The sequence below is a fragment of the Schistocerca cancellata genome, chromosome 2 (genome assembly GCF_023864275.1).
Source record: "Schistocerca cancellata isolate TAMUIC-IGC-003103 chromosome 2, iqSchCanc2.1, whole genome shotgun sequence".
Taxonomy (NCBI): domain Eukaryota; kingdom Metazoa; phylum Arthropoda; class Insecta; order Orthoptera; family Acrididae; genus Schistocerca; species Schistocerca cancellata.
The window spans coordinates 418,455,619-418,482,746 of record NC_064627.1 but is presented as its reverse complement, the minus strand read 5'-3'; the positions used below and the strand labels follow the sequence as shown (position 1 = coordinate 418,482,746).

Sequence of the window (27,128 nt, the reverse complement as noted above, 5' to 3'; positions counted from 1 at the left end):
CGTCCGAGTTATCTGCTGTTTTAGCAAATGATGCGCAGGCTGTTGATCATGTTTTACTTTCTATACGTCGTAGCAATATGGCGAAGGACATTTAGTCTTTATTCCAGGACCTGTGTTGTCTTTATTGTGTATTTTATGGCCCTTTCTCCTAGAGGAAGCCCCTGTTTGTAGCTGTCTTTCCTTCCATCGATTGTGTTGTACGGTTCTGAGATGGGCGTGTATGACCTTAGTTGGTTTTGTGCCCTAAAATAAAACAAACTGATCTCTGATTCCTTTTTGCAACTTTCTCTTTGGTTTTCATTATGGCTTGCTCGATATACAGGTTGAATAATAGCTGTGTAGATTACAGGCCACAATCATGCCTTGCTTCTTTCTCAACTACTGTTTCCATTTCATGTCCTCTAACTTTTATAACCACAGTATGGTTTCTATACAAGTTGTAGACAGTCTTTTGCTCCCTGTATTTTATTCCTACTACCTTCAGGTTTCAAATAATTGGTTCCAGTGACCATTGTCAAAAGCTTTGCCCAAATATAAAAATGCTATATATGTAGGTCTGCTGTTCTTCAACCTATCTTATAATTAAAAAAGTCGTATAGTGACTATTGCCTTTTGTGTTTGTACATTTTTCCAGAAATAAACCTGATCTTCCCTTAGGTCAACTGCTTTTAGGTTTTACGTAATGATTCATGTCAGTGTTTTGCAACAATGACTTATCAGAGTAATAGTTCAATAATAATCCTTGTTTGGAATTGGAGTTGTTATATTCTTCTTAAGTGTGAGGGTTATTGGCCTGGTATGTATATCTTGCTCAGCAGGTGGAATATTTTTTCATGGCTGCCTCTCCTGATAATCCCAATGATTGTGATAGAATGTCACGTATTCTAGGTGCCTTGTTTTGCTTTAAATATTTCAGGGTTTTGGTAAATTATTGTCACAGTATCGCATCTCCAGTCCCAGGTTCATCTATTTTCTCTTATTTTTCTATAAATTTCCCATGTATAGCCCATCTGTACATTGCTTCTAGCTTTCAGATTCCCCTTGTTTACTTAGTATTGACTTGCCATCTGAGCTGTTGATATTCATACAATTGCTTATCTTTTAACTAAAAGTCTCTCTAAGTTTCCTCTTTCCCCTGGTCATGCATGCTTCTGCAGCCTTGCATTTGTCTTTCAGGCATATGTGCTTATCCATTATGCACTTTCTGTCAGTCTCATTGTTTATACTTGTTTATTCCTCTTTGCCTGCTTCATTTGCTGCAATTTTATATTTTCTCGTTGGGCAATTACATTCAATCACTAGTTGGTTATAATTCATCATTTTCTCTGTTTTCTGCTATCTATCCTTTCAGATACCATTACAAGAACAAAATTAAGGGACTTATGACATTTTTTGTGGTATATGATACCCTCATTAACAAAGCCTAGATTTCTTGCTGAAAAATCTGATCTGTACATTTATTAGTTTTTGGCGTACATTACACACAACCAACACAATTTTGCGTGAGTGGGACATCAAAGTATTAAAACAAGTTCATGTAAGTTTGTACATAGTACATAGCAGATACTAGCAGATCATAATAACACCTAATAATAAAAAGGCACCAAATAAAATTCTTGTGATTTTACAGTGGCTCCCATAAGGTGAAGCTTTAACAGTAAGGTGATACTGCACTATTACCTTACAGTCAGTGTTATGATACTATAGCTTAACATGGAAATGAACTCAATACATGTGCATGCCATAATCTCTTAATAAGCCTGTGCCAGTTACGTAATTTATTGTATTTTCTGGTGCAAGGGTAATGGTAGAATTGGTAATAAATTGGTGTTTCAAGTTGCTTAGTCTCTTGCACACAGTGAACTGCTGATTGTGATACAATCATGCAAAAAAGTACATGATTTAAAGCAGTGTCTTAAGTCACATAAACAAGTTAAAGAATTTCTGATAACTATTCTGTGGATATTGTTGGGGTAGTTTCCATGGAAATGCATTTTAATGATATGTTACAGACTTACTGCCACTTTTCCAATTCATAAACTATGATCGTCTTGGTTTATCAGGTCGCAGAGTATAGTCCTGGTGGTATCTGTCGTAGTGTTTCTTCCCAACCTTCTTGCTGTAAGTTGTATGTCATTTTACATTCAGGCACTTCCAAACCTGTGATATGTAAGTGCCCATAGTAAATTGTATCCTTTGTGAGATGGTATACATACCTTTTTTAAGCATTGGTGGGCTAGTACTGAAGGGTCACCATAGTTCTATATTGTTGTACCTCAGTCACTACCTGTGTTATGTTACGAAGATGAGTGTTGTTGTTCCGTCATATTAGTTGGGTATTGAGAGCGGATATTACACTTAATGATCAAGTATTAACCAAGATCTTGTTCAGTCAATCAGCCTGATGAACAGCAGAGTTTTCTTCATGCTCTTCTCCATTATCTTTGAAGGAGAATTCTGTTTGGGGGTGTGTAGTTGCTAAACCTTTTGCTTTTTAAACATAATTTCCACAGCTACATTTTGTTTTTATGTGTGGAGCTTCTGTATCCAAAGTGAATGGTTTATCACCTACAACACCCCCCACCCTTTCCCCTCAAAATAGAATTCTCTATCGAAAATAATGAAGACTAGCATAGTTCTCTCTCTCTCTCTCTCTCTCTCTCTCTCTCTCTCTCTTTCTTTCTTTCTTTCTTTCTTTCTTTCTTTCATTTTCCGCTGCTGCCAAGAGCAGAGCACCAATTGGTACTGTAGTCATTGCTCTGGTACAGAGTATAAATCTGCGGTACCATTATATGACAGCTGATAATTCGATGCCACTGTGGTAAAAGGTCACACCATAACCTGTTTGGTGCTCCACTGGCATTAGACACAGGTTCTGTGTGTCCCCTTATTATCTTCATTTACATATCAAATGTGGAAATTGGATACATAAAGTAATGTTTATATTAGAATCACAGGAGTCTTTTTTTTTTTTTTTTTTGCATGCCCCTGTCATGCACCTCTGCTTCGCTTCCTACAATAGAGGCATATGGCTGTTGACTGGTCATAAATTAAGTTAGACGATGCCATTTTCATTTTTGTTCATTGTTTTTCCCAAAATGAAGCAAGTAAGTTTTTGACCACTTAGATCAATTCTTACAATGTTTGTGATGTTAACTTTTACACATTTTGCCATTACTAAATTCACCTCCATGAAGGAACTGATGTTCCCACCAATTACTCCAAATCACTTCACAGTCCTTGACACATAAAAATGATCAGCTAAAATCATTTTTGCTCCCTAATTATCATCACAGTTTGTGCAGACACTATAGCCTGCCCTCTGCAAGGCCCATCAGACTATCTCTCCACATTGACTGATGTATGGAACACAATAGCTGCATTTGGCATGAAGTGCAACAAACCACAGTGTTCTAGAAAACCAGAGATATCTGTAGCCCCAGCAGAGAGCTTCAGTGTTGATAGTTGAATAAGGGTGTCAATTATGCTATACTTGCAAGGATGAGCATTATTGTAGGATGTATGCTCTCCAGATTTGGGACAAAGCACAGAGAATAACTTTTACTTGGTCTAACATCTGAAGATGGTATATGAAGCTTGTAAACTGTGTCCACTGTAAGACATGTATTAGACTTGTCTCAAGCCTGATTCTGTCTATGTAGGTCACCTTGTCATTTAATAGGTGGAATAGGTCTTAGTCAGCTGTATATAATACTACATTCCTGGAGATAGCCAAACGAGCTAATACGCCTCTTCTGGGACACAGGGAGGTGACCCAGCCAAGGACTGAATCAGCCTCCCACATTAATGAAAAGGGCTGGTAAGCCATCCAGCCTGGATACAGTTTTTAGGTGGTTTTCCACATCTGACAATGTAAATTCCAAGCAGTTATCCACATTCCTCGTCAGTTACACTCTATGCAAACTTAGAAACCATTACCACTCGTGTACTCGAGATCTACATTAGATGCAGACAGATGATGTACGTAGATTCCTTCTCAGGGGAAATGGTGGCAGCAGGAAGAGCATCTGGCCACCAGCTGCCACTAAAATTGCCAACATTGATATAACAGTACCAACTCCACAGTGAAATGGGAAAAAGACGAAGATGAAGAAGAAGCTGTATATAATCCTATTATAGTCAGCCTTTCTTCTATTTTCATGTGGCATACTCTGAGAGCCCCTCTTCCTTTGATTGTTACTGAGTTTGCACTATGTATTTGCCTGTTAATGCTTTCTCTTGTTTCTTGTAACATTCTTGAGGTGACTCAACCTTAGTAATGTTGACAACGAGGTCTTCTAAAAGCAATGCCGCCTCACTGATATGTAGGGTACTTATGAGAAACATTCAGCTTGCTACCCTTATACTAATTCAAGTAAATATAATCAATTAAGATATTCCTTATCTGGTGACAAGGCCTTTTAGCTTCATGGAATTAATTCAGCTCTGTAGATTGTTTTTTCCCTAGTTTGTTTCACTACTCACAACTCTGTTTTCATTGTGGAATACATACTTGGCTCCACATTTGTATCTAATACCTGCAGTGTTTTGTTCGCTTATTACTTCTTGTTTGTTATCTTTTCTTTACACTCCTTGTTTTCTTTGTATGGAGTCTGATACATAATCTCCTTGAATTGACTGCAGGCTCCTTCTTTCCAGCAAAGTTTTTGGAGGCCATCTTGTCCAACCCAGTTATTTTCATATCTTATTCCTGTATATTTCTGCTTATTCATTTGCCTAAACTATAATGAGATGTATTGTAGTTCTGTCTAAACCAGAATTTGCTGCCCATTGTTTCACATTTTCCCTGTGACCATAATTTATTACAATATTGTTCAGTATACTGTGTAAAGAAGTCAGGTCCAATTAACTCATTAAATGGTAAATCCATCATATCTACAATTAAATGAAAGTGTTTAGGATGTCATCTTTTATTTCTTTTATTCATCCTGCATTTGCTGTTGTGGACTCACACCTAATGTGTCAGACAGCCATTTTTCTTTAAATTAATTTGTGTTTTACTCTCTAATAATGATTTCAGTTTATCAGTTTTACATACTGTGATCTTTTTTCTGTGATTTTCTATGTCTCCCGAGCCTCAGCTTATCTGTAGCTTTTACATCTTAATATTATAATCTCGATATTTAAGTAAATGTCTAGTGTGTCAGCTGCAGAAACATTATCTTGAAGGGGGATGAAGTTGGAGGTTACTTCTCTGAACACTGTGATACAAGGGCTCATAGTGGTATTCTTAAATGTTTTGTGAAACCTCTGCTTACAGTTCTTAATGTATGTACAACATTTAAAAATGTTTGGTCACGGCAGTATATGTGCAATTGTGAATCCTGTGGGGCAGCTGAAATTGGTGACAAATGCAGATGTCTGCTTACCTACCGTATTTACTCGAATCTAAGCCGCACTTTTTTTCCGGTTTTTGTAATCCAAAAAACCGCCTGCGGCTTAGAATCGAGTGCAAAGCAAGCGGAAGTTCTGAAAAATGTTGGTAGGTGCCGCCACAACTAACTTCTGCCGTCGAATAAATGTAGCGCTACACGGGCATGCTTTGTAGGCACAAAGATAAATACTGGCGCCAAAACCTCTGCGTCAGTAAATAAATTAAAAAAAAAAAAAGTGGAAGACGAGCTTTTTTCTCCGCCCCGAGTTTCGACCACTGCATTTTCATACATCACTCAACGAAGTAAATACAAATTCCGTATTGTTCATCTTCGAATGTAGCAGAATTTCAATGTAATACGAGGGGTATCTGTTGAGAGGCCAGACAAACATGTGGTTCCTGAAGAGGGGCAGCAGCCTTTTTAGTAGTTGCAGGGGCAACAGTCTGGATGATTGACTGATCTGGCCTTGTAACATTAACCAAAACGGCCTTGCTGTGCTGGTACTGCGAACGGCTGAAAGCAAGGGGAAACTACAGCCGTAATTTTTCCCGAGGACATGCAGCTCTACTGTATGATTAAATGATGATGGCGTCCTCTTGGGTAAAATATTCCGGAGGTAAAATAGTCCCCCATTCGGATCTCCGGGCGGAGACTACTCAAGAGGACGTCGTTATCAGGAGAAAGAAAACTGGCGTTCTACGAATCGGAGCGTGGAATATCAGATCACTTAATCGGGCAGGTAGGTTAGAAAATTTAAAAAGGGAGATGGATAGGTTAAAGTTAGATATAGTGGGAATTAGTGAAGTTCGGTGGCAGGAGGAACAAGACTTTTGGTCAGGTGATTACAGGGTTATAAATACAAAATCAAATAGGGGTAATGCAGGAGTAGGTTTAATAATGAATAAAAAAATAGGAGTGCGGGTTAGCTACTACAAACAGCATTGTGAACGCATTATTGTGGCCAAGATAGACACAAAGCCCATGCCTACTACAGTAGTACAAGTTTATATGCCAACTAGCTCTGCAGATGATGAAGAAATAGATGAAATGTATGACGAGATAAAAGAAATTATTCAGGTAGTGAAGGGAGACGAAAATTTAATAGTGATGGGTGACTGGAATTCATCAGTAGGAAAAGGGAGAGAAGGAAACATAGTAGGTGAATATGGATTGGGGGGAAGGAATGAAAGAGGAAGCCGCCTTGTAGAATTTTGCACAGAGCATAACTTAATCATAGCTAACACTTGGTTCAAGAATCATGAAAGGAGGCTGTATACATGGAAGAAGCCTGGAGATACTGACAGGTTTCAGATAGATTATATAATGGTAAGACAGAGATTTAGGAACCAGGTATTAAATTGTAAGACATTTCCTGGGGCAGATGTAGATTCTGACCACAATCTATTGGTTATGAACTGCAGATTGAAACTGAAGAAACTGCAAAAAGGTGGGAATTTAAGGAGATGGGACCTGGATAAACTGAAAGAACCAGAGGTTGTAGAGAGTTTCAGGGAGAGCATAAGGGAACAATTGACAGGAATGGGAGAAAGAAGTACAGTAGAAGAAGAATGGGTAGCTCTTAGGGATGAAGTAGTGAAGGCAGCAGAGGATCAAGTAGGTAAAAAGACGCGGGCTAATAGAAATCCTTGAATAACAGAAGAAATATTGAATTTAATTGATGAAAAGGAGAAAATATAAAAATGCAGTAAATGAAGCAGGCAAAAAGGAATATAAACGTCTCAAAAATGAAATCGACAGGAAGTGCAAAATGGCTAAGCAGGGATGGCTAGAGGACAAATGTAAGGATGTAGAGGCTTGTCTCACTAGGGGTAAGATAGATACTGCCTACAGGAAAATTAAAGAGACCTTTGGAGAGAAGAGAACCACTTGTATGAATATCAAGAGCTCAGATGGCAACCCAGTTCTAAGCAAAGAAGGGAAAGCAGAAAGGTGGAAGGAGTATATAGAGGGTTTATACAAGGGCGATGTACTTGAGGACAATATTATGGAAATGGAAGAGGATGTAGATGAAGATGAAATGGGAGATAAGATACTGCGTGAAGAGTTTGACAGAGCACTGAAAGACCTGAGTCGAAACAAGGCCCCGGGAGTAGACAACATTCCATTGGAACTACTGATGGCCTCAGGAGAGCCAGTCATGACAAAACTCTACCATCTGGTGAGCACGATGTATGAGACAGGCGAAATACCCTCAGACTTTAAGAAGAATATAATAATTCCAATCCCAAAGAAAGCAGGTGTTGACAGATGTGAAACTTACCGAACTATCAGTTTAATAAGTCACAGCTGCAAAATACTAACGCGAATTCTTTACAGACGAATGGAAAAACTGGTAGAAGCCGACCTCGGGGAAGATCAGTTTGGATTCCGTATAAATGTTGGAACACGTGAGGCAATACTGACCTTACGACTTATCTTGGAAGAAAGATTAAGAAAAGGCAAACCTACGTTTCTAGCATTTGTAGACTTAGAGAAAGCTTTTGACAATGTTGACTGGAATACTCTTCTTTCAAATTCTGAAGGTGGCAGGGGTAAAATACAGGGAGCGAAAGGCTATTTACAGTTTGTACAGAAACCAGATGGCAGTTATAAGAGTCGAGGGGCATGAAAGGGAAGCAGTGGTTGGGAAAGGAGTGAGACAGGGTTGTAGCCTCTCCCCGATGTTATTCAATCTGTATATTGAGCAAGCAGTAAAGGAAACAAAAGAAAAGTTCGGAGTAGGTATTAAAATTCATGGAGAAGAAGTAAAAACTTTGAGGTTCGCCGATGACATTGTAATTCTGTCAGAGACAGCAAAGGACTTGGAAGAGCAGTTGAACGGAATGGACAGTGTCTTGAAAGGAGGATATAAGATGAACATCAACAAAAGCAAAACGAGGATAATGGAATGTAGTCAAATTAAGTCGGGTGATGCTGAGGGAATTAGATTAGGAAATGAGACACTTAAAGTAGTAAAGGAGTTTTGCTATTTAGGGAGTAAAATAACCGATGATGGTCGAAGTAGAGACGATATAAAATGTAGACTGGCAATGGCAAGGAAAGCGTTTCTCAAGAAGAGAAATTTGTTAACATCGAATATAGATTTAGGTGTCAGGAAGTCGTTTCTGAAAGTATTTGTATGGAGTGTAGCCATGTATGGAAGTGAGACATGGACGATAACTAGTTTGGACAAGAAGAGAATAGAAGCTTTCAAAATGTGGTGCTACAGAAGAATGCTGAAGATAAGGTGGGTAGATCACGTAACTAATGAGGAGGTATTGAATAGGATTGGGGAGAAGAGAAGTTTGTGGCACAATTTGACTAGCAGAAGGGATCGGTTGGTAGGACATGTTCTGAGGCATCGAGGGATCACAAATTTAGCATTGGAGGGCAGCGTGGAGGGTAAAAATCGTAGAGGGAGACCAAGAGATGAATACACTAAGCAGATTCAGAAGGATGTAGGTTGCAGTAGGTACTGGGAGATGAAGAAGCTTGCACAGGATAGAGTAGCATGGAGAGCTGCATCAAACCAGTCTCAGGACTGAAGACCACAACAACAACAACGAAAATCCGACTGGCAAGACTGTTTGGGATGTTTGTCAATATGGCCAACTCTATGTTCTGAATTTTTTCCTACATGTGAGAAGAGATGGTTGCTAATAGAAACCTGATGAAATGTGAATCACATGCAATATTCTCTTCACCATAAGAATAATACGAATATAAACATTTTGCCATGTATTCTTTCGTGTTTGCTGCTATCTCATTTAAATCCTGTCTGCCTAATAAACTACGAAACTAGAGTGAGACAACAGCAAACGCGGAAGAATATACGTATCGTTTCATGTTTATATTCATATTATTCTTATGCCTAGTAGTGATACAGTCAGAAATGAAGCACGGCAACTGACTAGATTTTTAAATCTAAGATGACTACTTTCTGTGCAGAATTTGATGTACTAAAGAAGCGGCCGCAAAGATTTTCAAACGGAGAAAAATTTTCGCCGAACTCTCATTCAGAACTATGTTCTATCATACGCAGTCTATTATTTGGTTCTTGTTGATCATTATCAAAGAAAGCAGCAGTGTAAGTAACAACAAATGGCAGTCTCGTGCCGTTGTTTCGGTTATGAGACAATTCCTCTCTTTGTTTTAATTGTAAGCGGCAGTAGTGCGCACAAAAGCAAGCCATGCCGCGAGCAGCGACAGGCCATAAACACACACTATCAGAATGCGACAAACAATGCATGACACAGTACAGTAATGCATTTTCAGCTTAGAGTGACGTAAACACCTATAACAAAGAAAACGGCACTTATCAGCTCAAAGCAAAATAAGCAATCGATTCAAACCAGACGAAGCACGTGAAAAAGGAAGGGTACCCGTATAAATACGGACGGAGTGCCTGACGCATAGCAATGGCTACCTGGTAAAGCTTAACTGCTAAGCTTACGACTTGAACCAAACTACTGTAGCTGCATCGTCATTCATTCGACCTAAATTGTGTCTCATATTAGAATGTACCAACTTTGTTTCGATTTGGAGGTGCGGCCTAAAACTTTTTTCTCCGCTTAAATTTCGAGTCTCAGATTTCAGGTGCGGCTTAGATTTGAGATTTTTTTTCCCCTTTATTTCAAGTCTCATTTTTCAAGTGCGGCTTAGATTCGCGTGCGGCTTAGATTCGAGTAAATACGGTAGTTGTATTGAGCTGGTAGATGTTGCACACAGCTGATTCCAGAGTAGTAGCTCCTAAACTGTTATAACTTAACAATATTGCTCAAACAGTACTACTGATTCGTGTTGGAATAAGATGATGATTGACTGTTGCATCAAGTCAGTATTCCATTCCTTTCTTGAGACTGAATGTACTGAATCTCTTCAGATTTCCTACTTTTGTGGAAGTTTGGTTACTCTTCTGCTGACGTTCATCAGTATCTGAATGTAAGTTTTGTGGGGGAAAGAGTTCTTTCTGTATCCTCTTGTGCTGACACATGTTTTGATGGCTTTCAGTTAGCCAGTTGTAAGTCTCCTATACAGAAGATTTTTAAAAAATGCTGAACTTTTGCAGCGTAAGGGACAGTATGTCATCTTCTTTGCGATCTGGTTGTATAACTTTTTCAACAGCTTCAGTAATGTTGTGGTCCAGCACTAATATGGCCACTGTTTGGGGTTTCTGTTGACACACTGATGCAGCATGTGGTACCATTGTGCTCTGTGGCTACACATTAACCTTAATGTGTGTGAAATAGTCCTCAAACTATTTTGACAGAATTTCCAGCTTTTCTAATCCTGTCATTCTCAGTGCTTATAATATTGTGGTATGTTGATGATTGTGGTATGTTGATGATTATTATTTTGGGGCTGTCTAATCACAGCTGAATAAAATATAGTTTCGAATCATGTATGTTCCACCTTTATTCATTGCAAGGCAACATAGAAAAACAAAAAGTGCCAGAACTGTTTATAAGCTATATATACAAAATCCTAAATGTAAAATAAATAATATAAACAAAATATTTACATACTCCAGGCTAATGAAGATGCCTTGCAAAGAATAAAGGTGAAATGCAAATGGCACAAAAGTTGTGTTTTAGTCAGTTGTGATTATATGGTCCCAAAGTAATAATTATCAATATACTGTAATATTCTGACACAATTTTGGAGCAATTGGTTGGTGCATTCACTTGCTGTAGGTATGTACGTTTTGCAACCATTGTAGTTATATGATCAGCATTGCATTGCATAACAGATTATGATAAAGATAATGACAATGATGAAGATGATATATACACAATGTGTCCCAGTTCTGTTAAAATTGCTTGTGTGAAATTCCAAACTGCAATGCTGTCCCATGGTGAGTTATGGTGTTATGGTCCTTGAAATTTCAAAAACAGCTGTGTAGAAAATCAAAGTGCTAGCATTGCCATAGCATGCACCCTGACCATAAATGTAACAGTACATGTCTGACACTCATTGGAAAATTGAAGTGGAGCAGTGAGGCAATATCAAGCTTCTTGAGTCCTCCAGCATTTGTGGATGAGAATTTGTTGAATTCAAAGTAAATATCAAGATGAAAATTACTGTTTGCTCCTTGGTGATGACACCCCAGCTCACAGAGTGAAGATTGTGCATGAGTTACTGACCAGCAAACAGATCACAGTCCTGGATCACTCACTGTATTCACCAGATTTGGCCCCAGCTGACTTTTGGTTGTTCCCCAAATTGAAGTTGGCAATGAAAGGACACCATTATGATGCACTTAAGGACATCCAAGAAAATTGTATGCAGTACTAAATGGAGCTTCAAAACGGGAATACAGTGACAGTTTCAGAACACTTTTAAAATTATTTCATAAGTATTTTGAGTCCAGGAGGACACAATTTTGAATAAATACAGTGATTTGTGAACATAATCCATTACTTTTATTTCCACAGACACAGTTGTATTGGAACTGGGAGACATTGTGTATGCTCTTCAGCACTTTGATTTCTTCATAATTCATTTAAACTAAACTAAAGTCCGTCTGAACAGGCCATGAAGGCCCAACGGTACCGATCGGCCGCCATGTCGTCCTCAGCCCACAGGTGTCACTGGATGCGGATATGGAGGGGCATGAGGTCAACACACCTCCCTCCCGGCCGTATGTCAGTTTACGAGACCGGAGCCGCTACTTCTCAATCAAGTAGCTCCTCAGTTTGCCTCACAAGGGCTGAGTGCACCCTGCTTGCCACCATCGCTCGGCAGACCGAATAGTTACCCATCCAAGTGCTAGCCCAGCCTGACAGCCTTTAACTTTGGTGATCTGACTGGAACCGGTGTTACCACTGCAGCAAGACCGTTGGCTCTTCATAATTCATTGAAGTTTGCTTTTTGTGTTCATGAACTGTGAAGTGATGGGTGATGATTAGTTGAAAAACCGAAAAAGAAAATCAAAATGGATTGACCTTGAGCCTGTTTATTAATTTTTGTGTGTAGCAGAAGTCTTGTGATTTTTTTCAATAGGTAAACTTTTTGTTGTTTGGAAGGTAGTTTATTTAGATATTTCCTGCAAAGAGTATCAATTACCATATACTTTTCTTGGATGCTGTCCTTTCTCAGAAGAATAATTCCTTATTAACATTTCTTTTGTCAAGTGACAATAGCATAAATATCTGACACCAGTCAGTAGTGTTTCCTGCAGCTTATTTACCTCTTGATCCATGGCTTAGTGTAATTTTTTCTTCTCATTAGCAGCTGCACATTCAAATCTTTTTTCCCTATTTGATATATTTCCTCTGATGCTGCAGAACTTTTGGGAAAATCTGAATGCCAGCCTTTAAACAGTGTTTTAAAATTGATATTTTGCCAGTTCTACTCCAGTTTTTCTTGCTTCAATGAATGTCATATAATGCTCCACTGCCAAAAAAATTTTGTAAGTTTTATATTTTCTTGGTTTCATTTTGAATAAAAATAATTGTGAAGCTATAAAAGACAATTATCATATTTGTAGTAAAAACTTAAATGATCATTCTCATGTTTCAGACATTTTTATCTGCACCTCCTGCACCAGTAAATTATGAGATCGACTTGAGTCGAATAGATAAAACATTAGTCGAGAACTTGATGCCATTCCAAAGAGAAGGTATATGGTAAGCTGAAATCAAGCAGAATATTTCACTCTTTAATATAAACTAATATTCACTCGTACATGTATGAAGCACCTCATTTTTTTCCTCTAGAGAAGGAGGGTAACATATAATGTAGGAGAAGATGTAACAAGTGTAGCAAGTGATGACAAATAACGTGGAATGATAGGTTGCTGAAAATTAGTCAGATGAAATCAAATACAGAGAGAAGAAATGACAATATTTGTAATTCCTATGCGAGTGACTAATGAGACTGGAAATATGTGTAATACCTTTGTCAGTAACTAATGAGAGCTGAGTCAGACTGTGCAGAAAGTAAATAGGTAATTTAAAACTGTGTACCAGACCTGGACTTTAATCAAAATACTTTCATTTTAAATGCATTTTGCAAAATGCCTGGTATCCTATTTTGAATTTCAGCCTTGCCGATGGTTTAATTTGCTTGATACTGTCGTCGTAGTCTATACAGTTATCATGCCAGTACTAAAAGAATTCCATGTCACTGAAGAGGCAAATTATGATGTATTAAATTTGTGCTGTGATTTTATTATTATTGTTATTACTATTATTATTATTATTATTATTATTATTATTATTATTGCAGTGATAGTGGTACAGCAGCAGTTAGTGGTAAGTATAATCAGAAGTAAAGTACAGGTATATACAGCTGTAATCACAATTGTAGGTATAGAGAGACGAATAGTTAATTTTAGAGAGAAGCTTTTAAGTGCAGAAATTCTGGAAACAGATTCATTTTTATTCCTTGCTGATATTAGAGATTTGTGAGTATTAATTGTAAGCATCCAAGTCACTCCTTGAGTGATAAAAACAAGGTCACAAAATACCAGCACACAGTATTACTATGCCAACAGTGACACAGTTTCACCAAAGCCTTCACGGCAAATGATACGATGATTCCTGTGAACATGTTATGACCGATTTTCTTTACCAGTATTACCAAACTGAGCTAGTTTCCATCTTTTGTGACTGTCATGTTAGCTACTGGACATTAAACTCTAAAAGTTTCTTTCTTTTCTTCAGGTAGTCAGATGCGAACCTACTCCATATATCTGTCAAAGCATGATACTATACTGGAATGGGAAGCTACAAGGGTGTAAACAAGAAAATATGTATAATAGTTAAGTCAGATGTGGTATAAGGCCAGATTGTGTTCTTTTATCTCTCTGTGAAATGCCTTTTCCTTTGTATCGGTCTTGGTCTGTACAAAATGTTGACAAACTTACCAGTTTTCATTGGAATTGTGGCGCCACTGCTCAGTTAAGTAGTGTTGTCACGCGGGGTCCTGTGCATATGTTTACAAACACCCCACTTCCAAACATTTTGTGCCAGACACCAGAGGCACTGTGTTATATGTGTTTCAGTTTTATTTAGATTTTCCATTGCTCAGTTTTGTTATTATTTGATTATGCTTTTTATATTTTGTATGTTCCATGCATGTAATTAGGTTGTGCATAGTAATGAGATAAATCTGATGTTTTTTGTTCCCCGCATGTTATCTGAGGTTGAATTGAAAGTGTAGATCGATTAAACAATCCATTGTATTTTTTGCCATCTCCTGCAGCTGCGATCAATAAAGCTGCCATCAATTGTCTGAGGGGCTTTTTGTGTAGTTTGGTTCAGTGTATCAAGTACATGCAGATTATAACTGTTGAACAACAGTCTGCACAGCTTGTACTGACAATGTGGTGACCCCACACGATATACCTGCATAGTATCATTGGATTAATGAGTGCATATGAAAGAGATTTGTAAACTGACTGACATTAATCCCATCGTGCCACAACTGGCTATAAGACTACCACCTTTCTTGCCACACTATCCTGCTTTTGGCTTGTGCAGGTGGAGACCAGTTTTTTTCTATTCTTTAATTCAGTGGACATTACCAACTTTGTGCAGGTAGTAAGCCATTAGACTACCAGTACACCGTGAAAGTGCAAGATATAATTACCTCACCAGCAGAGGCTAATTACTATGACTGGCTTAAAGCATAATTGGTGTGACATGTGTCAGCATCACAGGAAGAGTGAATCTGTCAAGTTCTCACTCAGGAAGATATTGGAGACAGAAAGCATTCACATTACTTGCAGCACCTAAGAAACAAAGTAGATATGAGAACCGTTCCAGACAGATTACCGTGCACAATATGGAGAAGTTGTTTGCCATCATCCATCAAAGCAGTCATAGCGTCACAGGCTGAAACACTTCTTGACACAGTAGTGGAGTTGGCAGATATCCAAGACTTGATGACACTAGCTCCTGTCAGCACAATCACCACGTAGTGTGCTAGCGCAATGCCAACTGTTTCATGTGTTGGTTACAAGGCCTTGGTGGCCGAGATAGATCTGTTGATGCAGCAAATTGGTGAATTGTTACCTTGATATGACCTGAGCAGTGACAGAGGCCAGAATTGATACTGCTGATGCTCGCACGGCCGATCGTTGATGACCTCTTCAACAGCTGAGCCTGAGTAGCAATGTACCTGCTAGTATCACCAGAAATTTTGGAAGCAAGTGTGCAGATGCACAACTTCCTACACCGGTGATCGGAAGGAGGTGTCCCCTCTGATTGCTGATCAGTGTCTCTGCGCCTGTTTGTTAGTGATCAGCTGCCCTGCCGGAAATATTTAATACACTGGTCTAAACAAGTGTTGGTTCCATGGAGTGGAGAAAACAATATTGTGGTCACTGAGATAATGGTAATAACGGAAAGTTGCTGCAGAGGAGGTTGGTGTTGACCTGTATTTATTCTACCAAACCAATTACACAAGTGGTTGGGTTCAGATAGTGTAGTGAGCAGGTAGTGCAATGCAACAACAACGTGACTTACCTGAAGCTATGGCATGGAGAGCCATAGGACAGTTGGAAGTGGGACAGACACAGCTATTGGAGTGTCCCAGGACCTGGTTGCGATTTCAGACAACAGGAACCATTAAAAGAAGCAAGGCTAAGGTCATTCACCGATAAAGTCAGCAGGATATGACCGTTATCTCCAGTTAACAGACCGTTGAGGCAGAAGGCTGAGTGCAACTCAGCTGCAACGCACCCTCCAGGCAGCAACAGGACACACAATATCAACACAAACAGTCCGAAATCACCTTCAGGAATGTGGCCTCAATGTATGGAGGCCTATGGTGTGTGTCCCATTAAAACCACGTCACCGTTTAGCCTGCAGAAACTGGGCAGTGGAACATCAGGATTGGAGTCATAATGCACGGTGCTGGGTGCAGTTCACAGATGAGTCAAGATTTTGAGCTCAGCCAGACAGTCGTTGTTTCCTCATCTGGAGAGAATGTGGCACTTTGAACAATCCTGCTTATGTGCAGGAAATATCACCATATCGTGGTGATGGACGAATGATGTGGGCAGGAGTCAGTAGTGGCAGACGTACAGACCTTTGTGCCATTCAGAATGGCGCTTTGATTGCTCAGAGGTATAGAGACAACATCCTTCAACCTTTTGGTGCCGTAGGAGAAGGGTTCCATATGGTGGTCGATAATGCTTGTCCCCACGGAGCTGCTCTGGTGGACAACATGTTTGAAGCTGAGAGAATTTGAACAAATGGAGTGGCCAGCTTGTTCACCAAACTTAAACCTGATTGAGCATGTCTGGAATGCACTTGGAGGACTCATTGCAGCCAGACTAGCACCTCGCACCACGATTGCAGAGCTGGATATTGCACTCATGGAAAAGTAGCCAAATATCCCTCAAGAGCTGATTGATAACCTCATACTGTCCATGCCATACAGGTGTGCAACTGTACTGGCTGTCCAAGGTAATCACACACCACATTAGAGGGCAACAAGAATGACTTTCACTATTATAGTAGCCCTATGGTGCCTCGCTCTATGTAAACGCCATGTAAACCTCAAGTAAAGAGTTTAGACAGCAAAATATCATACTCTATCACACACAAATTACAATTGTAACCAATATCTGAATAAAATAAGGTACCATCTGTCTATTGTGTATGATATCTCACCTGATCCCCTAATTGTTTTGAGCAGTGTTGATACTGGTTCCATTTTGTCCATGCATCCGTGGATTATGTTGCGTAGGAAGCAAGCATCCATATTATTATGTCTGACCGCTGCAAACAACGTGGTCAAAACAGTGTACTGTCCTCTGCACTTGGAACTAGACTGTGGTTCACGACAAGCCTTCACATGGGATTTTACATTACAGACATTGCCAAACCTATCATCAGGACTCACTTTCCTGCTTGTTACAGTCTGCTGCTGGACATGAAGAACTTATTCCTAGTTGACAACACATCAAGCGTAACACCATCCAGATTTCAGTGGGGCATGGCCATTCATACAGTCTAAGTAATTAGGTGACAGATGGCAAGTACATGGAGCTACCACATGAATTCCCTGCTCTTGACACAACCATTTGAAGTGCCTACGGAGCTAAGGCACGACACAGTCCGATACATTGAGGCGATCGACGGTCACCCCGTGTTTTGCAGACCACAATGTTTGGCTCCAGATCGTCTTAAAGTTGCAAAGGCAGAATTTGACAGTGTGATTTGTAAAGGTGTGATGTGGCCTTCCCACAGTCCCTGGTCTTCATCACTACATTTGGTCCCGAAGAAGGGTGGTGTATGGTGGCCTTACGGTGGCTACAGAGCTCTGAATGCCAGAACAATACCGGACAGATATCCAAGTTACTTTGAGTGTCCTAGACTGCATAGAAGTGTACACACAGGTCTGTGTAGGTGAATGAGATACTCACAAGATAGCAATCATCACTCCACTTTGAGACCAAATTTATGACTTTTGGACTCGGGAATGCTGCTTAAATATAGCAATGCTTCATTGACTCAGTGCTAAAGGGCCTAACTTTTTCTTTCACTTTCCTGGACACTATTTTAGTTATTTTATCATCAGCAGAGCAACACCAGCAGCATTTGACAGAAGTGTTCAAGCGGTTGTGATTCTCAGGTCGGAAGCATTGGTAGTATGATCAGTTATACCAAACTTACTGCTGCTCAACAATCAAATCAAGAACTACAAAGACTTTTATCAACAGGAACATTGGCATTGGATATCCAACTTATCCAAATTCCAGGGAGTGACGTCATGCTGTGTCGTGACATGATCATGTCAAAATCGCAGTCATTCCTACCTTTTGTATTCAGAAGGGCCACCTTCAATATGCTGTGTGACCTGTGTCACCCTGACATTCATTTGACTACTTGCCTAATAACGAATCGTTGTGTGTTGCTGAGAATACAGAAAGACTGCTGTGAATGGGTGAGGTGTTACCTGAAATGCCAATGGAGTAAGATACACTGTCCCACATGTCTGATCATGACAACCTGTTTCAATCATATCTACATTGTCAATGTTCATATGTTGCCATTGTATGACAGCCAGCACTACGTACTTTCAATGATAGATTGTTACACCTGTTGGTCGGAAGCTGCTCCAATGGACAACTTTCGCTTTTGTGTCATATTTGGTGATGCATTTTGGCCATCCGCTACACATCGTGACATATGTGGTTCCAATGTCCACTTTCTAGCCCCTGTTTGGAGTAATGCTCCGTTTCCACTATGGGGCTGATGGGGTGACATCATGCAGTTATGTAGTGTCGTGCATGTGTTTACAAATGCGCTGCCAGTCATTTCATGCCAGACACCAGAGGTACCCTGTGTTACATACATGTGTTCTGGTTTCATTATTCTTTATTATGCTTCTTGTATTTTGTATCTTCCATGCTTGTCATTGGGTTGTATATAGTTATGAGATAAATCTGATGTTTTTGTTCCCTGCATGTTATAAAACGTTGAACTGCAAACTCGGATGATTGAACAAATTAGTGTAAGCTCATTGGGTGTCAGACTTATTTGGATTTCATTGCTTCAGAATTAAAATAATTACACCATTTTCTGATTGAAGATCGCTTTACTTTGCCTAAAGTTAAATAAATCTGTAGGTTTTTTCTGATTGATAACTCCGTAGAATGTGGGCATGAAGTCTCTTATTTGAATTGACCCAAAATTCAAATTAAGATTCTGCATAATGTTAGTGGAGCTGATTTTCCGTAACCATAGAGACCAGTGATAATCCAATGCTGTGGCACTGCAGCTAGTGTTACTTTCTGTATGCTGATCAACTGTTCCCAAATATGTTTAGATTGTAATTTGAAGATTTGATTTTCATTCTGAGCACTTTCCTTAATAATAATAATAATAATAATAATAATAATAATCGATAGTGTACTTTTCAATGTTATGTCACTTATAGCATCCTTCTTTTCATAAAATATTAAATAATGTATCACAAATTTATTTCATCACAGTACAGCAAAATCGGAGGTCTTATTAGCTTTGTCTTTTCCCTAGGATTTGCTATTACATTCACTTTTCTTTTCAAAATAATCCATTTTCATTAAATATCCAGGAGAGCATAATTAGAAATGAAGGTTTCTGAATGCTGTCTACTTTCAGAAATTCAAATACTGTAAATACTTGAAACTGTACTATATGTGCCATGAAATTCGTTTGTGTATAAGCTAGCACAGTCAAACATGGACAGATACAGACTGATATTGAAAATTTTACCTTACATCCATGGTTTTATATATTTTTTAACCTCTTAAAATGATGGGCATAGCAATGGAATGCAGCCTCTTGCTTATTTTCACAGTACGTGGCTGTGAACCTAGTAAAGATTTCATCAGGCAACTAAAACTCCTTGCGCAGCAAAGAAAAATAGACAAAGCACTTATGAGTTTTTTTGTATTAAATTACTACTACTTAAAAATCATCCGTGAGCACAAAATACATTATAAATGTATCTTACCATATGTCATGAAGGTGGCCAGACTACTGAGTGGTACACCGTGACATGACATCACAAACCTTGAAATCTCAATTGACTATACTACTGCAGATGATGTGTAATTTTCAGTGGGGTCACATTAAGTAAGTGTTACCTCTATGTCCATTTTATAGTTTATTGAGGAATGTGACTGTCATCATAACCTAGATGAAAGCCAGGCCCTTTGTCAATAATGAAACTATCATCCTTTGCTGATCTGAAGCGTTAGAATACCTAAAAAGAAATGAATTTTTAGTAGCATGAGTTTTGGATGTCATTTTTATTAGGGAAAGCTCTCTGTTTATGGAAAATTTTGAATTTTCTCCATGCCACAACAGAATTTAACACATTTTGGCAACATGAGATGAATGCAAGAACTAATATTTTAGTGTCCTCATCTGATGTTAACATTATTTCAGACCAAAAAGCCATTGATATCGTTGGGAGTGTCACCTGCAAGTAATGTGAAGCTGTGGTCAGAGGCCACCAGTAGCAAGTCACATAGACAGAATTAGAAAGTTTATTGTCAGCTGTTAGATAAATTTTTTTCAAAATTGGCCTTGTTGACATGAAAGTTACAGTTAATGGTACACCTCTATGAGCAAATAAAAGTTCTTATAAACAGAGGACAATGCAGGTTCCTAGTACATGTATTAGCAGCTATATGTAGGTTATGGGGACAATTGTTTACTCGTATATAAATGCGTAGTTACAATGGCATGCTAATAACACTCATTTACATATTAATTTCATATGTTTCCAGTTTATCAATATTTAAGGTTACCTGAAGCAATGTAGGATACTAGTATACTTATTAACAGATATATATAAATGCATAATTGTAATTGTATGATTATTAATACAATTTCACTGATAATTACAGCTCCTCAGGACACAACTATTGAAAAGCCACACACCATATACTCATCAACTGAGTTTAATTCATCCTCTTTTAGCGAAGTTTCTAAAAAATTTTTAAATGTGTGTAAGGGAACCAAGTGGGCTGCTCTTGGGAATTTGTTGAAGAGTTTCCAGCACAGTTGTTTGACAAAGTCTTGTGTATGGTAAATGTCAACATTGTTCCTTGAAACTACATTATCAATTTCTGAGGTGCCATTGTATGAAGATGAACAAATGATGTTTTTAAAGCGTGAGTAATATCACATTTCAATTGTGTCATCTGGTAGTCAATAGTGGAAAGGCAAAGGTTGCTCTCTCTGAGCACTATGCGACTTAACTTCTGAGGTCATCAGTCGGCAGAGGTTGCTTTATCTATAACTGACAAGATATATTTCTTATTGAATTGAATTTGATGTACAGCCCATAGAGGATCTTTTGTTTGTGTGTGATACTGTATGAGGAAGGGGCTTGTAAAGTAGTAGGGTTAATTACAGCTTTGACAGTTCACATTTATTGATCATATGCCCCCCTCCCATCCCTCCAACTGTTGCACTTGTTAAATTATTGTTCCAGCTATTTTTTCTGGTCATATGTGCCCAGGTCAGAGCTGAATGGGAGGGTAATTGGCTGATTGCAAATATAGGCCTTCAGCTTTGCAGCCACAACATAGGACGAATGCTTAAGTCCTGCAACAAAAAGAGCTCTTTTTTCCCACAATTTTTCATCATAATAGCCGATTTCAGGGTGTCAGACTGGCTTCTCGGCAGGTTTTAGGGCATTGGAAAAGTGTCTTTGCCACTTTCAGGGTGCGGAACTTCTGTTGCGAGAACTCACTGTGATGCCATTCTTTTAACTGTTCCTTGATTTTGCGATCATGCAGCCAGGTTTCACCCTCAGTCTGTTACGTAATCAAAAATTCTTTTGTAACATCAAAATAAATCAAAACGCCTTCACATGTCTCAACTCATGCTTTCTGGTCACTGTTCAAATATTTTAACACCCTTCCAGAGGAATCGCCCTATGTCTAGCACATTGTTAATAATGAAGACAATATGTTCCCCAGAGATGTACAATATCTTTGCTTTTTAGTGAATTTTTGCAGGTCCCTAAGAATCAGCTTGTGGGTAGTATAGACTGTTGCCGGGTCTGTTGGTGTTCAAATGGCTCTGAGCACTATGGGACTTAACATCTATGGTCATCAGTCCCCTAGAACTCAGAACTACTTAAACCTAATGAAATATTGTTCCCGGCTGAGAGCCCAGTTGAAATATTGCATCCCGGCTGAGACACAAAGTTGAAATATGCTCACTATTTTTTATTTACTTAAATTTGCCATATTTCGTGACAATACCTTTTCCGTTAGACGTTTGCACGGCGGTATTAGTCTTGGCTTCAGTTGTCTAAGTATGATTCCACAATGCATCTTTGTCGGTTGCAGAATTGACGTGGTTCCCTCATTTTAGTGTTTCAAATACCAATTCTTCAAATGTAGTTTCTTCTTATAGTTAATACAAAAAAAACAGTAACATAATTCAAAATTATTTATGACGGCGACCTTCACATTGTTCTACCGTCAACACACACCAAGAGATAACTGCCGACTGACTATAGTCAAAGACGAGTCCAGCGTCAAAGATGTTTTACGCAACACACAAGCTTCCACTTGTAATCAGTCTCTTTGCTATTCTTCGACACATTTACTAATAGTAATCAATATGCTTTCACTATCAAAAATATAAGTAAATTAGCATATAATAAGGCAAATTATAATAAAAATATTCTGACAAAAAATATAAGAAAACATTCACAATTTGGTATCGATAAATCCGATAAAAAAAAAAAAAAAATCTCCCAGATCCATTACAACTGCTCCCCAGGGCTTTTGTTGTTATGGACATATACAACAAAGTCCCGACCACACTCAGTAATGGATCTGTATTACACAATTAGTACATTAATGATGCAGTCTGATAACCTCTTCCAAATTTGGACTCTTTGAATCTGTGGACTTGTTACTGGCTGTTGTTGCAATGATACTTCCCCATCAATCTCATACACAAGAAAATTCAAGTAAAGAAATTATTTGACATGACAAATATACATGGTATAAAACATACATGAGAAATATTCTAACATACAGCATACAGATTGAAAACAATAGAAAGGCAAAACTCATTTCCTAGAATAAGATCTAAATTTTTTTTTATATCAATGTTAATTTCATTATGCTTACATATTGTACAGTAAAAATGATACTGGACATATATAGTGTAGTGTTTTTTTTATATATATATTTGCCTTATATATAATTTTTTTTACTTTGATTTTTTTAATTTTTTTACTCTATGTTTTTTTCTTTTGTATATATATTTATTTGCTTATGATTTTCTTTTTTAAATTTTTTTTACTCATATTTTTTTTCTTCTTTTAGTACAGCTAAAGATACATCAGTATTATCTAAATTTTTTGCAATTATTTATGTACACTTGCCTCTCTACTACAATATTAGTACAAGTCACATTCTTGTAAAGAGTACTTTTGCTCCCCACAACATCAGTATAAACAGCAATAAATTGCTCATATATCATGAGGCTTTATCTAAAATTGGTTTTGTAACTTATACCTTTGCATGCATGTCCTCACATGCATGCCTTCACCCACAGGGAAGACTTAGCTTCCAAAAATTAGAAAAATTCAGAAATGCTCACTATGGAGACTTTTTTTTTTGTAAAAAAGTAAAAATAAATCTTTCTCTCATTTTTTGTTACAACAGTGTTTTTTCATCAGTTTCAATTAACATGTGACTTCAAATTATTAATTTATACCTGCAAATATACATACTTGGTTGTACAGGTAGTTTTGTTCTAACAAGCGTATTCCAGTGGAGGACTTTTGTTTTAGATGATAATAGGTTATTTGAATTTTGAAATTATGATTTCTATTTATATAGTTTTACTCCACCATCTTTTTTCGAAACCACTACTAGAGGATTATTATATGCACTGATACCCCTTTCTATTATATTACATCCTTACATCTTTTTCAGCTCTTTCTCAACAGCAGGTCTTTTTGATATTGCAATACTGTATGGTTTTATGAAAAATGGTTCTTGAGGTTTTACCTGAAGCTCACACTGATAACCCTTTACCCTACCAGGTATGTCACTGAAAACATCACTGTATTCCCACAGCAAATTTTCTAACTGTTGTTTTTGCTCCCCAGATACATTTTGTGTTTCTGAAATTTTCAAATTTACTAAATTCCCAAATTCATCTTCATCAGTATCAAATCTATGAGTTTCAATATTCTCCAATCTATTTTCTTTTAGTAAATTGATACTGTCAAAATTTCCATTACTCTGATCACCAAGTGTGTTCACAAAATTTGTCTGAATGTATTCCCTTTCACTAGTTTCTATCAAAAGTTTTCTTCCAACCCAGTCAAATGCTGTATTTACTTTTACTATCCAATTCATACCCAAAAGAAAATCCTCATTAAATTCCTGAATTACAAAACATCCATGTGTGAACAACTTGCCTTCAACTAAAAATGTCACTAAAGCCTGGCTTTTTACCAATTTACTGCTCTTCCCAGTAGCACCTTTTATCTTTACCCCAACAACTGGCATTTCAACAAAATCTTTCCCCGCTTTCAATTTCTTACTTAACCTTTCAGATATTCCCGAGATCTCACTTCCTGTATCAATTAAACACTTACCAATCCATGACCCAATTTGAACTTTTATATAAGGACTGCAAAATTGATCACTTTTCTCAGAACCTGTATCCTCATTTAATAAATCACTTTCAATTTCCCCAAACCTATACTTATCAGAATCATATGGCATATCATTACATGTATTATTTGTCACAGTTATAAAATTTGCACAAGATACAAAATTGTCATTAGTACTCTCTATTATCTCAAATAGCCAAGAATTTTCATCCAAATCACATTGTATACTATTGAAGTACTTATCCTTCAGCTTTTCAAAAATAAAATATCTTTTTCCACCACTCACGACATACAGTTTCACATACATTAATAAGCATCTTTCTAAAGTTCTTGTCAAAAGAAATAGTTTCACTGTTCAACCATAGATTCATAAGAAATGTGTGTGTGTCATTAGTATCTGTAAAAGTTTCACTTAGGCTAGAAGTTATACATGTGTCATCATTATTTGTGTAGTCAGATTCTTTACCAACAACATCGAAATTCACACTTTCACATACACCCAGCTTGTGAGCCTTATTCATCCTGGTAACATCCCTGGGAATTTCTATAATATTCTCACTATTTAATCCATTTTCAACCATGTGTATACCCAACTCCCTATTTAAACTAATGAAACACCTTTCCTCAACATCATCATCAATACCATTACCATCATCATCAACTTTATCATCAACATCATTATCATTATACATATTCAGGTCATACACATTCAAATTATCCCCCAAAATATTATTTCCTCTTTCTAAAGTTACCAGATCCCTTTTACCAATATTTTCATTCTCTCTTTCATTCACACACGTCTCTGAACTACTACAAGTTACATCATCTGACAAAGTGTTTTTCTTTTCTGCCCAAGTGTAAAACTCTGTTAAATTAAATAAATCACAATTACTTTTATCTACTGTATGTTCTTGTGTACTGAAAATTTTATCTTTATCAATATCATCATTATTTTCCTCTTGAAATTTCTTCAATAAGTAACAACTAATGACTCCATGTGATAGCTTACATTTGGAACTGTCATGTTTTGTTTATGATAGTCACATCCATTGGTCCTTTCATCATGCTCACCTTCTGCCTCAACCTTGCGGACCTTCAAGGGGGCGTCTACTCGTTTTTTGTTTCCTGAATTACAACTTGTTCCTGCTTGAACTGCTGATTGTGGTTCTGCCAATGTCTCTGATCAACATTTCTGTTCCCATTCCTATGCCAAACATTACCTGATTGTTGGTAGTTTCTATTGTACTGATCTCTAGCAAAATTTCTGTGATTTTGATCCCTAAAGTGTTCTCTATTTTGTTGATTATTTCCGCGAAAATCATGTTCTTGTTTTGGATAAAAATTATGGTCCTTCTTTTGAAAATTGTTATATCCCCCTGAATTTTGACTGACACCATGATAATTGTTCTGTTCCCTTTTTTGAAAGTTGTCATTTCCCCAATTTTGACCATTACCTTTCTGAGTAAACCCACTGTGTGTTCTTGTTGTTACCCTATCCAACTTTTCGATATAATTGAGAAACTGCTCTACATTACTATCCGGACAATGAACTAAACTCAACTGCATTGCTGATGGCAATCTTCTCTTTAAGGTATCAATTTTGATCAAGTCATCCAAAGTTGTTAAATGAATAAGTTTTTGAAGTTCACTTTTGCAAAATTGTTTCGTGCTCCCATCTGATTCTCTATAGTTTCTCCCATTCAAAAATTCACTTTTGATTCTAGTTTGTTTAAGATCATCCCAAAAATTTTTCAGAAATTTTGATTCAAATTCTGAAAAGGTCATCCCCAAAGTTACAATCTGGTTTGCCCAAGTCAAAGCTTCCCCTTCCAAGAATTTTTTTACAAATTTAATTTTCTTATCATCTGGTGAGTGAGGTAAAAAACAATCCTTACAATAGTGTATAAAATCAACGGGATGTAAGGGTCCATCTACCGAAAAGTGCTTCACTGGAATATTAGATACAAGATTGCATGTGTTGACATTGTAATTTTTACTTTGAAATTCAATGTCAAAACTTTCAATTTTTTCGCTAAGTTCTTTGACAGATTTTTTGTTTTCTAAATCATTGCACTCAACTTTTTTTTCTAAAGTAACCAAACGATTGTCAGTTTCTTGTTGTACATTTCTTTACTAAAACTTTTGTGTTCTCATCCAAATTTTTGATTTCCCCTTTTATCTCATTAAAATCAATTAAATTTCTTTCCCTATCTACCAGTAACTCATTTTTTACAGTATTAATTTCACTGCTCAATTAATCATCAATTTCATTTACTTTTGCTTCCACAGATTCAATTTTTTCCTCAACACTGCCAACTCTGTTCGAAAGATCACCCACTTGAGTATTGACTGCTTGGACTTGCAACAAAATGTTATCAATTTTTTCATCCCAGTAAGTCTTATTGTCATCAACTGTTTGTTTAATTTCTTTCATGAAATTTACAAGAAAACTTTTTAAATCAAACTGATCGGTTCTTTCTGTCATTGTGAAGAACAAAATTTATACACAACAATACAAAACAAGATAACAAGATTGTTTTAACAAAATACGAGGGTTTCGTGACTTATCAGGAACACTCTGCCACTGTTGCAAATCCACGTTTTCCATCCATGTGATTGTTGACC

General features: G+C 37.5%; 1 protein-coding gene across 1 annotated transcript in view; it reads left to right on the top strand.

The window, feature by feature from the left end:
* LOC126161865 (SWI/SNF-related matrix-associated actin-dependent regulator of chromatin subfamily A-like protein 1) overlaps positions 1 to 27,128 on the top strand; it is a 162,984-nt gene that overhangs the window by 45,177 nt on the left and 90,679 nt on the right. The window contains exon 4 of the mRNA XM_049917981.1: positions 12,918 to 13,024. Coding sequence (XP_049773938.1) covers positions 12,918 to 13,024 — 107 coding nt within the window. The remainder of the gene's footprint in view (positions 1 to 12,917; positions 13,025 to 27,128) is intronic.